Source organism: Ailuropoda melanoleuca, chromosome 5 (genome assembly GCF_002007445.2).
Source record: "Ailuropoda melanoleuca isolate Jingjing chromosome 5, ASM200744v2, whole genome shotgun sequence".
Classification (NCBI taxonomy): Eukaryota; Metazoa; Chordata; class Mammalia; order Carnivora; family Ursidae; genus Ailuropoda; species Ailuropoda melanoleuca.
In genome coordinates this window covers 28,810,607-28,827,044 of record NC_048222.1, presented here as the reverse complement: position 1 = coordinate 28,827,044, position 16,438 = coordinate 28,810,607, and the positions used below count along the sequence as shown (strand labels likewise).

The 16,438-nt window shown below is 50.7% G+C and overlaps 1 protein-coding gene across 1 annotated transcript; it reads left to right on the top strand.

Annotated features, from left to right (window-relative positions):
- Positions 1 to 1,626: 1,626 nt before the first annotated feature.
- On the top strand, positions 1,627 to 15,442 carry LOC105235434 (ubiquinol-cytochrome-c reductase complex assembly factor 2). The gene is made up of 4 exons (XM_034660563.1): positions 1,627 to 1,809; positions 11,546 to 11,620; positions 12,428 to 12,497; positions 15,260 to 15,442. The coding sequence occupies exons 1-4, from the start codon at positions 1,672 to 1,674 to the stop codon at positions 15,385 to 15,387; spliced, it is 411 nt and encodes a 136-aa protein (XP_034516454.1). The 5' UTR covers positions 1,627 to 1,671; the 3' UTR covers positions 15,388 to 15,442.
- Positions 15,443 to 16,438: the final 996 nt, after the last annotated feature.

The window sequence follows — 16,438 nt, the reverse complement described above, 5'->3', positions numbered from 1 at the left end:
CTGGATGTCTAGTTGTTCTTCTCAACTTCTCATTCCACTTGTGCCTCAAGTGAGGTGAAAACCATTTGCTGCCACCTCATGCTACTCTTCCTCTCACTGAAGACAGAGGGACCTCAGTCCCTGCGTCCTAGGGACACTGTCAGCCAACCAGGTGCTCTTCAAAGCCACAGCTGTGGTCAGGCCTCAGGCAGAATGACAAGGTCCCTAGGCAACCAGCACAACCCTAGGCGCCTGGAACTTGACATTAAACAGATACAATCCTTGACCTTTAGGCCTCATGGCAGCCATCAAAACTATGTGGCTATAAATACAGCTGATGTGGAGGATAGAGGTGGGAGGTACTGCTGGACTGGGGAAAGGTGGGGGTGCCCCTGAAAACCTCATTTTCCACTCCTCCTGAGCTCTCCTAACCTCAGGTAGGCACTGCCTGAACTCACTTACCTCAAGTGTGCACTGTGCGCCCCAGGTCCCCAGAGGTTCTCATTTAATAGGTCTTTACTCTTAAGGTCTTCAGAACAGTTCAAAGTTGATCCTTGTTAAAACCAGCCACTGGTCTTTCCTCAGATTAAACCCCTCCCTCCTCTTCTCTCTCCCATTTCTGCGCCAGGCCTGGCTCTTGCTGCTCAGGAACCTTTCATTCCCACTCATCCAAATCCTAACTATCCTTCAAGGTCCAGCCCAAATGCCATCTCCTTCAGAAACTATCTCTGATCTTTCTCCCCTTATTCCCCTGAACAGCTAGAAGTGGTATTTCTTTCTCCAAACTCCCCAGCATTCTCTAACACTTTGAACTTGTGTTCGGGTTGTGTAACCACTACTCAAGTCTATTCCTTGAAGGCAAGAGTCTCCTGGATTTACCTCTACAAAGTAGGCAGGTGAGAAGGAAGAGGTTTGGGGAAAGCTGAATGCTGTATGACGGTGAAGACAGAGACCGGCTCAGCAAAGCCAGGCTGAGGATTTCTTAAGGAAACTGGTGGGGGTATCTTGAAAAGAAAAATGATGACATCCCACATGATGCTGCAGCTGGAGATATATAAGAAAAGACCTGGTAAAACAAGTTTCCCAGGCTGAATCAACCCAGCTGACTTTGCTCAAGCTGGCAGATCTGTGCCTCCCAGGGACACGTGCCCGGTGTGGGGAGGGGAGCTCTGAAGGGATACTAACAGGGCCTGGGGACAGAGGAACAAGAGCTAAGGAGCAGTACCAAGTGGTAGTGACAAGTACCGGGCCGTGAAAGGAGAAAAGGGGAGGCGAACAACTTTCTCGAGTGCTATGGGATTAAGTTCATACACATCTTCATCGAATAACAACCTGTATTTACATGCAAATGTATTCGTTTATGCAAATTAGCAGAGGTCTCGGAGGAAGTTTGTTAGTCTGGAGTTTGCGCAGTCATTGAAAAATGAGAAGCAAACCTCTCCCTGGGGTGCTCCGCATCTGACTGGCCCCTGGGAGCTGGGCCGTTTCCAGGAGGAGGAACACTGAATTAGCTCCGCTCGCAGAGACAGGAGAGCAGCGCCCCTCTCCGGAGAGCGCCAGGGAGCCCGCGAACTCGCGCATGCTCATTCCACCCTCCCAGCCCAACTCCTCGGGAAGTCGGAGAGCCTAAGTGCGCAAGCGCCGCCTGTCGCGCCGACTCCTCCCTCAAGGGCGGGGAGAACGGGGCCCAAAATGGCGGCCAGCCGCTACCGGCGTTTCCTTAAGCTCTGTGAGGAATGGCCAGTGGACGAGACCAAACGGGGCCGGGACTTGGGCGCTTACCTGCGGCAGCGGGTAGCACAGGCCTTTCGGGAGGGAGAAAACACCCAGGTGACCGGACTGTGGGGTCCGCCTGTAGCGGGGTGGCGGTTGGGTCGAGGGGTGGAAAGGACGAGGCATGGGCGGGGCCGACGAGCGGGCGAGCAGTGGGTGGGGTCCACGCATGCGCGATCCTTCCTTCCCTGGCAGCACGTGCGCGCGGACGCTTCTGTACCACCCCCACTCCGGGAACTGCAGAGAGCGACCACCCAGCCTTTTACCCAGTGCTCTCATCTGACTGCACTTTGGCGTTACTGAAGAAGCTTTTTAAAAATCCAGGTGTCCAGAACCATTCAGCCTTACTGAATCAGAACCTCTGGGGTTGGGGCCTTGGCCTCAGTATTTTGTAACTTCACCAGATGATTCTAGGTGCAGCCAGGGTTGAGACGCACAGCAGTCGTAGATGGTAACAGTCGCAGGCTTGTAGTTTCCCTGACACAGTGCTGTTACGTCGCAGTGTTGTGCAGTGACTGAGCTGAACCCCAGGGACCTCTGCAGGGCCCCAGCTAAGCCTTTGTGTGCTACCTGGGCCCCTGTAAGCCCGCGCAGCAGGTTTGGGACCTCAACCCCTGCCCCTGTGTGAGTAGTAGATCTACGTTCTTGCTCTCCTCCAGGTTGGTGCTAGGACGGCTCTGGGACTCATTCATACGCTGCACATATTCATTGAGCACCCACTGTGTGCTGGGAACTGTGCTAGGTGCTGGGGAGACAGCAGTGAATTAGACAGACGGGTCCTGTCCACCTGAAGTTAAAGTTTGCATTCTTGTCTGGGACACAGTAAGCAAGTAGCCATATGTAAAATAGTCCAGATCAGTCCTGTGCCGGATGTAAAATAGAGTAGCATGATGAAAGGGTAATACGAGTTCTGATAGAGAAGGCCTGGCTCAGGAGGTGACACATAGATGAGACATAAGGGAAGAAGATGAGCTGACTGTATACTTGGTGGGAAGGGCATTCCAGGCAAAGGCCCTAGGCAGGAAACAGACTGGCGTGTTAGGGAACAGAAAGGAAGCCAGAGTGGTTGAAGGGGAATGAGTGAGATGGAGTTTGCTAAGAGTTGAGGTCAGAGGAGGACAAGAGGTAGGCCCAGTAGGGTCCTATAGGCTCTGGTTCGGAGTTGAATTTTATCATAAGGCCAGCGAGAAGCCATTGGGGAGGTTTGTGAAGACTGACATGACCTAATTTATTTGTTTTAAAAGATCATTCTGGTTGCATGTGGTGAATGGATTATAGGAGGCAAGGATAGAAGCAAGGAGGCTGGAGAAAAGGCTACTCTGGCAGGAAGTAATGGCGATTTGGACGAGGGAAGCAGCACAGGAGACAGAGTGGCTAGACGCGGGTTGCACTGTGAAGGTTGCTTCAACGGGACTTGCTAATATAGTGGATGTGACATAAAGGGAAAAAGAGAAACCAATGATAACACCTAGATTTTTTTGGCCTGAGCAACTGGGTGGGAGGAGGTGCCATTTACTGAGATGGAAAGACTAGGTGAGGAGCAGGTGGGGTGTGGGAAGAACATCTTGAGTTCAGTGTTAGACATGTTAAATTTGAGATGCCAAGTGGACTTACCCCCAAGTGGAAATGTCAAGTAGGCAGTGGGATATTTGAGCCTGGGGCTCAGGCAAGAGGTCAGAGATAGGAAATGTGATACATAAACACACAACCTGAAGAAATGACTTTTGCCAGACTTGGCCGCGAACTGTCAAAGCAGGAACGTGTTTTTTTTGCAACTTAGCCCAACAAAGAGCCAAGCCAGACCACCTCATGGAGCAAGAACATGCCCAGGGGCATCATTGAAACCAGATCCCAGACTGGGTAGAGGGCATGGATGAAGTATCTGGCTCAGGGCTTGGGGAAAGGGGGGGGGGCACTCCACTGATGCACCTTTTACAGTGGTCTTCACTGGTCCAACGTATCAAGATCTCAAAGGCAAGAATTGTATCCAGTCCCAACTCTACAAACTCCTTAGACTTTTGTAGGGCTCTGTTCCCTACGTATTTTTAGTGTGAGCCTCCTGAGAATAGAGAGGATGCCGTTTATTGTCTTCCCCCAGTACCTAGCATAGTTCTTGGCACATAAAGGACAACTAGTAAATGTCTGGATGAATAGATTAAATAAATGATTGGTTATGGCTCGAGACAAAAATCATTTGAATACAGTCGCAGGTGTGGCAGAACTAGGTGGAGAAAAGTAGAGAAGAGCGAGGAGGACTATTTCTGTGTCCTGAGTGGTGAGAATTTGAGAGCTTGCTGTGTGGGGGGAACCTTAAGAACTCTAGAAGAGGGACATAGCCTGGTCCTTACCGTCAAGAAACTTAACAGTCGGGTAGATGTGCAATTTACTCTACTGAAATTCAGGTGGTGAAAGCAGCCAGCAGGGAGGCTGACAGAGGCTGGAGCCTTGGGGAGGTGAGAGAGTGTGATGTTCGCCTACTTGACTTAGTAGTGTAAGAGGACCGAGGAAAGGAGGGTAGAGCTTTCTCTTTTGGAGTTGTCATCCTTTGTCATCACCTGGGGAGATAGTTCTAATCAGTTGAAGGCCCACACAGATTTGAGTCATGGTTTTAGATGCAAGTCATGGCTCTGTTGATGGTTCTGGAGCCGCTGATGAATGCATCCCTGGTGGAGTGAACCAGTATGTCATGGTGGCAGCAAGCACATTACTCAGGACCACTGTCATGGTACCTCATCCTGATGGCACCTGAGAATGCTCCTGGGCTTAGTAAATCTTGGTGATAATTTTTAGAGGGAGCAGCCCCTTGCCAGAATTGAGAACAGCACTGTGAGTCACTCCCACTGACACCCTGGAACATTTATAAACCTTGAGAAAGAATGGTGGTTCTGGTAGACTCTTCATTAAGCTGGCAGCCAGCAGCAAGCATTAGACCCAGTTGGCTGATGGGTGGGGAGCTCTCCCTTGGTTACACCACTTGCCAGAAAGACCAGACTAGACAGGGAGGCAGCTCTGCTCCACAGCCTCCTTGTTCTTGTAGTGGAGAGAGGCATGCAGTCCTCTCAGCCTCTTGGCTTCCTGCCCCTTAACAATAACACTGAACACATGCCCGGCACTCGTTTGCATGCATATTCTCATTGAATTTAATCAGTGCAGCTGGGGAAAGTGGCCATCACTTATTCCCATTTTACAGACAAGGCAGAAACGGAAAACAACTTACTCAGGGTCCCCTGGGAGTCAGTGGCCAGGCAAGTAAGCAGCTGTCCTGGTACTGATCTGGCGTTGCCTCCTTGGTGCCCCATCACTCCTCAGCTGCCATTTCTCCCACGTTCTTTCTTGCTAAAAAGGTCTCTTGTTCCATGAACATCAAGCCACCCTTTTCTCTCATGCCCTGCTCCGACCTTTTTGAACCAATGACAGTTTTTGCCAAAGAAGTAAATGTCTCCCTGTGTTTAGCCACCTGCTTTTCTTTGCCCCAGCCGTGACCCCCCTCGTGCAGATTGGAAGAAAGATGACCCTCAGGTGGGGTACCAGTGCAGAAGGGCCAGACTCACTAGAAAGCGAGTCAGTCATTCAGACTTGAACGCAGAGTACAGAAACCTCCGCCTCCATTAATTCCCCTTGAGATTGCCCTTTGGGGAGTCTCACGGTCCACCCAGAACCCCCCAAGAGGGAGGTGATGGTGGGAAGCAGGAACACACTTAACACCTCTTACACCCTCTGTCCTTTTGTGCAGTTTTTTGAAAGTTAATGGTTATGGGTTTTGCCCCCTCTGAATACAGTTTCTTCAAGAAAACACATTCCCTGCAGCACCAAGAGCTTCATAAAAGAATCACAACGTGGGAGAAGGTGGCAAAACAACTCTTCATTGTCGACTTAAGTACAGGGAAAGGGGCCAGTCCTTCTAATGAGTTCTTTAGGTGCACGAGCGGCTTCCTGAAAGATCCCTGACTGCACACCAGCACCCACAAATCTAGCACAGGGCACAGCTCTGAGGAACAGCCTGGAAACGCAGCCACCCAGGAAGGGGCTCACCCACCAGTGAGTTCTCGCGTTATGCCGGGTTTAAATCATATCAGCCTCGTTTGAAAAAAGTTGAACTGTGTCTCGGGTTTGCAGTAACGTAAATGCTATTTGCAGTTCTCAGGGGAGAATGCGAAGGTTGCATCTGATTCTCTTGTCTCGGTCACCCGGCGGAGCCCTGGTCTCTGGCTTCCTCGGTGTGGCCGGGAGCCAGCTCCACCGCTGCCTGGCCCTGGGCCGGCCGCGGGGACGCCCCCTCAGCGTGCCCACCCCCAGGTGCGGGCCCCCAGAAGGCCAGTTTCTCAGGCATGGCCTGAGGACAGTTATGCTATTTTTTTTTTATAATTAATTTTATTTTATTATATTATGTTAATCACCATACAGTACATCCCCTAGTTATGCTATTTTTAGCTCTAATACTGAACCCACTGCACAGCAGGAGTGGTGAGGAGAATCATGTCTGAGAGGGAATGCAGACCGCGCCATCTTTTTTCTCCTCTCCCAGTTGCAGGCGGAGCTAAAGCGAGTTAAGGTAGTGTGGAGACCACGAGATGGCAGCCTTCGGTGCATGGTTAGAGGTCTAGGTGCTCATCCTTCTAGAGGGATAATTACTGACCACTTTCAGTGGGTCTCCACTTTCCTCGGAGCGCTCTGGGTCTGCCCGTTGCCTCCTGGCTGGGTGGCAGGCAGGTGTGTGAGGCCTTCACTGTCCTCCGAGCCTTGGTGCCAGCCTGTGTTTTGCCTCTCGCCACACCCCAGCACATGCCCTGGCCTCTCATTGCCTCCCAAATTGGCCGCAATGTAAGTGCTTCTTAACCTTCGAGAATCTAGTGCGCTGTGGACACCACCCCTCAGACGCACAAGGCTTGCCAAGAGTTGCTGCCTTCCCACCATGCCTTGGCTCAGCTTAAGAAAGACCCTGCTTTGCCTAAAATGTCCTTGTCCCCTGCTTTTTCTTGCGTCCTCCCAGCCACTCCTCTGATCCCCGTTTACCCACGCCCAGCTCCATCCTTGCCGCTGCCCTCCTCAGTGCGGGCCTCTGGCTCCCCCTCCCTCCGGGAACTGGAACTGTCGCTGCACTGAAACTCAAGACCCCTGCCACACCTGCCTGTCAGCCGGGCCTGGTGACCTGGTAACCCGCTCCCACCCCTGATTTCCTGTAACTCTAGCGCTCAGTTCCACGCTGCCCCAGGGCCATGTTTGATTTTTAATGCGTACCTGTCTTATCTCCTCGGCTTGACTGCCAACTTCTCCTAGGCCGAGGCTGGGTTTTATGTCCCCTCACAGCCCCCTAGCAGAGCACTCTGCATAGTAGGTGCTCAAGAAATAGATTTTCAATAGAATTGAAGGGAACAGGCTCCCATAATGGAATGAACTCATTTCAGAAGTTCATTACCAAGCCATGAAAACCTTTTTTCATAGATCCTCCTGGACCGAATCCAGCTCTACCTTAATTAGCAAAGCAATTTGCGGCACCCTTTCCCAAAAGTGCTTATGCGTCCCTTTGTGTGACTAGAATCAGGGCGCTGTGTGTACCAATTGCAGTCACCACCCAAAATTCAATTTTGAAAATCGAAATCAGTGCCTGCGGCACTGATGTAGATTTGTATGTATAAAAGTTTAATATGGTAAAGAGAAATTTACTGACGACTGAGCAGGGGAAATGCAAAAGGAGCAAAAATAGAGCCATAAAGGACACTATGTCAGTTGAACATCTATTTTATTCACATTTAGGGAGCAGAGCTGAATTTTTCATAATGTCCCACTGCTGCCTTTTTCAAACCCAGAGCTACTATTAGTCCTAAAATGTCCGTAATCTCATTAGGTGTGAATGCGAAATCAGGTAATTTAAAGCTTGTGTGTAAGAATATTTCTAAAAGTGCACAGTACATTTCATCAGGAAAATGGTATATTTCCCAAATTCAGAAACATTTGTGCTGGAGTCTGTGAATAAAGTGTAGGATGTCAGAGTGTGGCAAGGCTTCTGGAATCAGACAGATACTTCTATCGATAATCCTTTTAAATGGTAAATAAGACTTCTCTCGTTGCTGAGCTTGGGTTGGATGTGCCCAGTACCTAGAATTGGCCGTGGCTGCTTTTGCTCTCGGGCAGTCACAACTGGCTAGAAGTTGGCCTGTCTGCTTTCATCTCCTCCTCCGAGCTGCTCTTACAGCCTCGTACACACCTTCTGGCCTCAAACGAGAATTTGGGCAACCAGTTCATTTTTTGGTGATTGGTTCTTATTAGGTGTTTGGTTCCTTCTTGGATTGTTAATGGAGCACCGGGCATTATGTAAAATATCTAGAAGGCTGTGTCGTTGACTTTTAAGAGGTTGAGGGAGCTCAGATCATCCCCTTGCTTTTTGCATTCAGACCCTATGCCCTTTGCCCTCCCGGGATCAGCGCTCTGCAAGGGTGACCCCGGCCTCCCTCTGTGCCCCTCCGCTGCCCTGCTGCCCCTGCAGAGACAGGAAAAGACAGGAAGGAAGAGGACAGCTGCTCATCGCCTCAAGGGTGTAGTAGGAGTAGCTGAGTAGCCCCGTGGCAAATTCTCACCATTAGAGAAGTTGGAGGAGAAGCAGGAGGAGAACTTGCACAGGCAAGATTTCCAAGGGCGAGGACCAGGTTAGATTGGGGGTTTGATCGGGAAGTGCTGTGTTGGTGGCCTGACAGCAGTGATGGGAGCCCAGGAGAGCTGTGAGGAGGGCAAGTCACAGGTGTGAATAAAGGCTCGGGTGGGAAGGTAGTCGGATGGTGATAGGAGGGGAGGGTCCAGATGAGCAGCCATCAGGCGAAGAAGAGGTGCTGCAGGTGACTGCTCACTGGGCAGAGACCCAGGGTCGGTGTTTGATCCCCATCGAACTGACGTGGGGGTGCCTGGTGGCCGCTGGGAGCCAACAGCGTCAGTGCCGGTAGCGTGGTCGGGTGGGGTGATCTTCCATGCCTTCATTACTCCATCCCTGCCCACAGCCCCGCGGTCACACGGGCAACATTGATCTGCTGAGAATGCCCTCACTGCCTCTCCCCCGGGTGTGTGCTTTAGCTGGCCCTGTGCCCAGAGAGCCCCCACTTCTTCTGGTAGCCGCTGCTCATCCTGAGCCATGGCCCTCCGGCCGGCCGGTCAGTCTCCCCTGGCAGTGTCCACCGCAGCCCTCATTGCACTGTCACCAGGATTACCTGTCTCCAGGGTAGCTGGTGAGGTGGAGGCCGGCGTTTCCTGCTACAGCCGTTCACTACCAATAATACTAAGAAAAGCTAATCACTCACATTGATCAGTGTTCCAGGCCCCAACTTCATAGCAATCCAGGCATTACCTCATTTTTCCTCGCAGCACCCTCAGAAATAGGGACTATTATTATCTTTTCTTTTAAAAGAAAGGTTAAGTTGGCGGGTATGCTTCAAATATGTCAGTGCTTGAAAGACAAAGGCCGGGGAACTGTCCCAGCTGAAAGGAGAGGGCTACATGACAGATAAATGCCGTAGGTGATCCTGGGCCAAAAGGATTTTTTTGTGTGTGTAAGGATTATAACTAAGACAATTGACAGAATTGGAGTATGGATGATGAACTGGATGAAAGTGTTGCATCAATGTCAGGTGTCCTGAGTTTGATCACTGATCCGCTGTTACATAAGAGAATGCCCTTGCTCTCGGGAGACAGACTGAAACATTACGGCATGAAGGAGTCTCACGCTCCAGCTTACCCTCAAACGGATCAGAAAGAAAACGTGTATATATAGAGAGGGTGATAAAGCGAATGTGGCAGTGTTTTTCTGAAGTGTGGGGGACAGGGGGAGATCGCATGATTTGCCCAGCATCCCGTTTCTGATAAGTGAAGGAGCCAAGATTCTGAGGCAGGCGGTGTGACTCCGCCGCTCTCCACAGCCATGGAGACCTGCTCCTACACAGGGCTGTGCACGCTGCAGGTTCTTGGCACGTGATTTTTTTAAAAAAGATTTTACTTATTTGAGAGAGAGCAAGAACAAGTAGGGGGAGGGGCAGAGGGAGAGGGAGAAGCAGGCTCCCCACTGAGCAAGGAGCCCGATGCGGGGCTCCAACCCAGGACCTCGGGATCACAGCCTGAGCTGAAGGCAACCGTTTCACTGACTGAGCCACCCTGGCACCCCTCGGCGCATGACTTTTAAATTCGTAAGTGAACCCATCCACACAAGAATGAAGATCGCAAGCAAAAGATGAAACACACAATTTTCTTTTGGTAATCGACATAATATTTAAAACGGTGCTGGCATTATTCTGTTTCCTTTTGTGTCTTGTACCCTCTGTCCTCCTACCTTCCGTGTTAGCTCGTGGTTGTGCGTGCCCCGCTGAAGCCATAATGTTCGAAATGCTTTCCTCCAAAGTGTGTGTTGCAGAATTCGGTTCCAGCTGGATTCCCCCCTCCCCCTTCCTGCTCTTACATTTTTCCATCCTTTCTTTCTGTTCTGCCCTCAGTGCCAGTCCATCCAAGTAATGCCTTTGATTATTACTCAGCGAACACGGGCTACCTCCTCAGCCCAGAATCCTCTCTCTTCTGATGTGGCTACCTGGGCATTCTCGTGATGAGTGGCCTGAACCCAGGGACGGATCAAGTAAAACTACACGACGGATCATCTTTTTTTGTTGGCTGTGAAGTGGGGACCTCATTTGACACGCGCACAGAGGCAGAAGCAGAGCTGCCTTATTAAAACACTTAACTACTGATTTATTTATGCTTTGCCTTCTTCGAGAAAGGATTTAAGTTGGAAAAATCCTTCACTTGAATTCTGGGGAAAAACATAAAAGAGAAATTTTTTTTTTCTGGGGAGCTTTCAGAATTCCTGGCAGAATCGCACAACAGTCCATAGATAAATCTTAGCAAGGGCAGAAGGAAGGGATAACTAAAGAGAGGGCCGAACGGGGACGAACCACCTCGCATCTGTGCGTGTCTGTCTTTCCCGTAGTTTCCAGCAAGGGCACCAGGGTATGTCTTGATTTCCTCCCTTCTCTTCGCAAGTCCTCAGTGTTGGGGCCCTCTCCTTTCTGGCAGGACCTAATTGGACTCTCCCTCTGGATTTTCCTCAATTCAGCCAACTACTGCCTTCTTGTTTCTTTCCTTGTAAAATTGTAATGGCTCACCACAGGTGAAAGCTCAGATGATTTTTTTTTTGCCTTTCATAAAAGAATATTTAATACATTTCATATGGAAGGTTTGAGTCAAAAAGCTCTTGCTTTTTTCACCTGCCCAGGCTCTTCCCCTGCATATTCAGGCCCTCGGCCAGACTGATAGCATCCGTGCCTCCTCCTGCTCACACATCCCTCCACTGGGAAGGCCTCTCCGCGCTCCCTTCTGCTCCCCAACCCCTGCGCATCCTTCAGAACCCAGCGCTGCCTGCGCTGCCTGCCGTCCCCCTTGCGCTGTACGCTGAGCACGTGCCTCCCCCCCCCATTTCTGACCGCCCACACCGCCTGGAGGCTCACCTTTCAGTTGCTGTATTTTCATTGGGGTGGCCCGCACTGCAGCTGGTATGGTGATCCACAAATCACGTGCTCAACAGATGTCTGTTTGCCAGTTGATCGCTGGAGTTTTTCTGCAGGTTGGGGAGTTGATGAGGTGGATTCTCCTGATGAGGTGATTTCTAATCGCTTTCTGATAACTGGAGCTGGAGGCCAAGTTTGCGTCCCACGGAGTGGGGAAGCTAGTGCTAACTTGCTAGGCTGCCTCATGCCTTGCCGTAAGTGGGGTCCTTCCTGGAGCTGGCTTGTTTGCTTACTTCCTTGGGGGGTTCTTTGTTTTTCAGATTGCAGAGCCTGAGGCCTGTGATCAGATGTATGAGAGCTTAGCACGACTCCATTCAAACTATTACAAACACAAGGTGAGTGGGCCAGTCCTTTTTATATCTCCAGCCCGTGGACTGGAAGTGACCAATGAGAGTGAGTGAAACTCTGATTATACAGTGCTTTGTAAAGAATTGTGGTTTTGCTACTCTCAAATGTAACCAGTAATTTCAGCCAAGCCAACAAAGGCGCCTGGTAGAGGCTTTTAGGTCACCTAAATAAAAGCTATTTATAATTCCGAATAAGAGCCATGTGTTTTATAGACCAGTGTGTGCTTATGGTGTATCTGACAACTGTTGGGCCTTACGTGTATTTTCCCATCTACTCTGACGGAGCTGGCATTTCCCCCACACTCTGGTGATAAAGATGGGTGCCTTGGGAAAGTCCAGTCAGGCCCTGGTGTGATTACTGTCAAATTCCGTTGAGTGTGCTTTTCCCTAAGCTTGAACAATGTGTTCAGTGACTCCAGAGATACACAGCCAAATGCCTGGCTTACAGGGAAAAGGGATTTCTTCTGAATCCTCTCAGCTCAAAGTGGGGTCCATGACAGCTGTGTAGGCATCCCCTGGGAGCTGGTTTGAAATGCAGAATCGGGCCACACCTAGACCTCCTGAATCACACAGTCTACTTTTCCAGAGGATTCTTGGGTCCCGTCAAGCGAAGCCAAGTATTTGACCTCTAGGTGGCGCTGCTCTTCTAGCTGGGCCTCTGGCTTGCAGTAGGCTGAACTGTGCGGTGAAACGTATGGGGAGAGCAAGGCTTCTCCAGTATCATCAGGTCTCAGATTGTACTGCAGAACTAATCTCTCCCCCACCCTCTCTGTCCTCTTTGTCCCATGTGACCAGTACCCTCGCCCCAGAGACACGAGCTTCAGTGGCCTGTCCGTGGAAGAGTACAAGCTGATCCTGTCCACAGGTATTGACAGCCCAGGTGCCCTTTCTGGTCGGTTTGCAAATGATGCTTTGAGTTCGAGCAGCCAAGGGGAATCGTCTAATAAGATCACTCCGCTTGATGGAAAGTCTTGTGGAATAGCCCAGAGGAAATTCTGAAGTGTTGGGGCTCATGCTTTTTGGCCATAGAATATGGAGAAGGTCAAAGGCATTATTTAAAAAAAGAAAATCCATCTTTAGAGCTTTTAAATTCAAGGCTGGGCAGCAGGGAACAGGGGAATACGTATTTGCCAAATGGAAGTAGTTGAAATCAGGATGGAAGGAAAATAATTTTATTTTTATGGTCCTAAGGGGGCTTTATAAACAATGAGGGTTTTAATTAAAACAAAAGGCCATTCAATAAGCTTGTATGGGGATATCCGTCGGAGAGTTATCTGACCCAGGGGACGTGGTTTGTGGGTTAGATATGGGTTTAACTAGGTACGTTTGGGAGTTGTCGACAGACCTCAATTAACAGGAAAGGAAATACCCTGCCTAGCTGTCCCCTCCTTACTTCCCCATCTCCATTGTCACCAAAGGGGGAGTTGGGGGTAGTGGCAAGGGGAGCCTGGGTTGAAGTAGGCAGGTTCTGGAAAATTACTATTTTTATTGCCAAGGATACTATATATAAAAATAGGCTAACCTTTTCTGTAAGGGCATGGCCCTGAAACATTCACCTTCTGGTACTCTAGAAATTTCTCTTTCCTATTCCTCTGGCAGCCTTTCAGCAGCTAAGTTTTGGGGATTTGGCCTTCCAGAGAACTCTTGCCTTCTGAACAGATTAAAACCTGGCAGTGTCACCTGCTATTGTATGTCAACTCTGATCCTATTTTTGTTACAGTACTCTGGAAAACTGGGGTAAAGGCGTTTCGGCCAGGCAGAATTACTTTATCAACAGTTTTTAAAAATACGTACATAAACGTATTCCCGTCCCTGGACCCATGCAGTTACCAGCATCGATGCACCATGTCACTCTGAGGGCTCCAGAGGGTTTGAACAAAGTTTGAACTGGAAATTAGAATGGAAATAAGTTCCAGAGGCCCAGCCTCCACCCTCCTTTTTAGTCCCTGGACACCTCTGCGAGTTGGGTGGGGGGGCAACAGACTGCAACAAAGGATGGGGAGTTGGAAGACTCCCCATCACTGGCTTGTGGCTTTACCTTGTTCTGGCCAGGAGTTCAGCTCTGGGAAATTTGCTGATAATTTGTTTTCACAAGAACCTGCATATTTTTGTTGCGACTCTGTGGCACAAGCTTCCTGATGTTTCCTCTGACAAGGCAAGAATACACACCTTACAGTGTTTGAGGGCCTGGCGAGTCTGAAATGTGGCCAAGGTCTGGGGGCCAAGGGTGTTCCCCCTGGGCTTGGGGTCATGGGAGACTCTGAAACAGAGGCCTCATGGCTTGCAAGTGGACAAGAACCCCTCAGCATCCCACTTTGTGCTCGCAAGAAAACCTAGACTTCTGGAAAGGTTTCAGGGTGGGATGTTGGGCTCATGGCTGAGGTACAGTGTATGTCCTCATTTAGTCCAGAGCCCACTGACGATAACTGTAAGTTGCTTTTTTGTTCAGGAAAGTTCTTTTTTCTCTAGAAGTTTTGTTAACCAAGGAAAATCTAGGCTATGAAATTTAAACAATACTATGTGAAAATCTAAATTTAAAATACAGTTAAAATTAGGCAGCATAGAACTTTAGCCCTGGAGAGCCTTTAGACCGGTGGTTCTCCACGGGGGGCAAAACTGCCACATTGCCGTGTGACCACGTCTGGAGACATTTTTAGATGTCCCAGCTAGGGGCCAGGCAGGGGGCTGCTACTGACATCTAGTGGGTAGAGGCCAAGTTGCTGCTAGACACCCTCCAGTGAGCAGGTCAGCCCTGCAACGAGGCTTTCTCTGGCCCACCATGTCAGTCGTGCCAAGACTGAGGAAGCTGGGTTTGGTTCCTGCGGGGTGTGGGTGTGTTTGTGCGTGTGTGTTCTTAAACAAGGGCCCCAGTAGCTCTCACCAGCCAGCCCCCTGCTGCCTTCAGAGCTATGAAGATGGCCAGCTTTTCTCGAGTGCAGGACGGGCGCCAAGCAAATTCTTCTATTTCCTTTAGTCCACGACTTTGGAGGCAGGTGTTTCGCTCTCCACCTACCAATGAGCAACCTGAGGCTGATGGGGTTAAATCATTTGTTTCCCAGTGAGGAAATGATCATTGGGGTCCACCGCCCCCAGCCCCTTGCTGAAGCCCACAGCATGTGGTGGGCCCACACTGCCCGGCTTCACATCCCAGCTCCACCACTTCCAAGCTGTGTGACCTGAGCAAGTTACCTCGCCTCCCTTTGCCTCAGTTTCCACATCTGAGAAGTGGAGACGGCAAGGTCTGTGTGGCGCAGGCCCAGCTTTGAGAGAAAGCCTCTGGGCCTTTGGGCCCTAGGGATGTGTCACTGACCTGGCAGGGCCATTTCTTTGCTGGTCCTGTGGAACCGGGCAGCGGGGGCCCAGCTTAGATGTGGGCAGAGACCGCCGTAAGGCACAGGGTGCTTTGCATGGGGCCTGCTACACAGGTGCTCCATCCACACAAGCAGTTATTTTTCTGTGAGCCCATCTGATTTGCTTATCAGAAGTTGGGGCCATGCTTCCCTCTCTCAGGACCACACTGTGTGAAAATCAAGGTGTGCTCAGATGGCAAAAGCCTGTGGGGCCAATTTATATAATCAATTTGTTGACTTTGGTCTTTTATTTATTTATTGTCTTCCCCTCTTGCAGACACCTTGGAAGAGTTTAAGGAAATTAATAAAGGCATGTGGAAGAAACTGCAGGAGAAGTTTGCCCCCAGGAATCCCGAGGAGAAGCAGAAGGCCTGGGCTCGGTCCTTACCTCGCCCGCGCACCTAAGTGTGGAGTCTTGTACATTGCCATCATAAATAAAACTACCCTGATTTCCCCCATCCTCACGGTTTGGGAATCTCCTCCAGCTTTCACAAAAAGGAAGCCCTTGCTGCTCTAAAGAAAGCTTCTGCCTGAGAAGGGATGCCGTCGAGCGTCCACCCTGCCCGCCAGTCAGGGTAGGGAAGTCTCCAGAGGAGAGGAAATGCAGGTCTGCCGTCGGGGCCTGAGAAGGGAAGGTGACGGGGCCTCTGGGCAAGGGGCTTCCTGCGCAGCCATGGGAGCCCCACCTGCCAGCGGGGGTCTGCCGGCTCCTGGCAAGATTCTCAGGCTCCCTTTTGTTGTCGGAGCTCCTGGGGGAGAGCCAAAAACAGCGGTAAATACTGAAGAAGGCATCCTGTTGCAACCAGAAAGCAGCAGGAGGTGGTGGGGCCGAGAGATGACAAGAGCCTGCTTGGCCCTCATTCCCACTGACTCAGAAGGATGGAGCCCAGCCCTCTGCCCTTGACCTTGCAGAAAACCCATGTTCCAGGTTAGCTTAAGGGCCAGAGTAGAGCTACGGACGGCCTTGGCCAGGCGGGGACTCAGGTTGCGGTTGGCTTCAGCACTCTGGGCGGGCTGTGTGGGAGGTCACAGGACGAAACGCCCGGCCAGGGCCACACACAGGGTCACCTTATTATTTCATGGAACCTTAGCTCTTTCGTAAATGTTCACGTCCCCCACCTGAGCTTCTGTCAAGCACAGAGCCGAGAGAAGGGGTCGGGCAGGAGCTGACGGCACCCCTCGAGGGGAAGAAGTGAATGTGAGCTCTTGACCTCATCTGTACCTGGACTCCTCAGGATGTTTTAAAACACATACAATAAAATACAAACCAGTTCTATTGCAACACAGTTCCGTCCAGGCCTTGTTGCAAAACGGGGTGCACTCGGGGTGTCCACCAAGAGCCCGAGGTGAGGCCAGGCTGGTGGGCAAGGGCTCATAGTCTGTCGCCTGCCCATGTGCCACAGGAACCCCCACAGCCCCTGGGGAGCGTAGAAAACAGCATCCCTTTCTCAGGGAC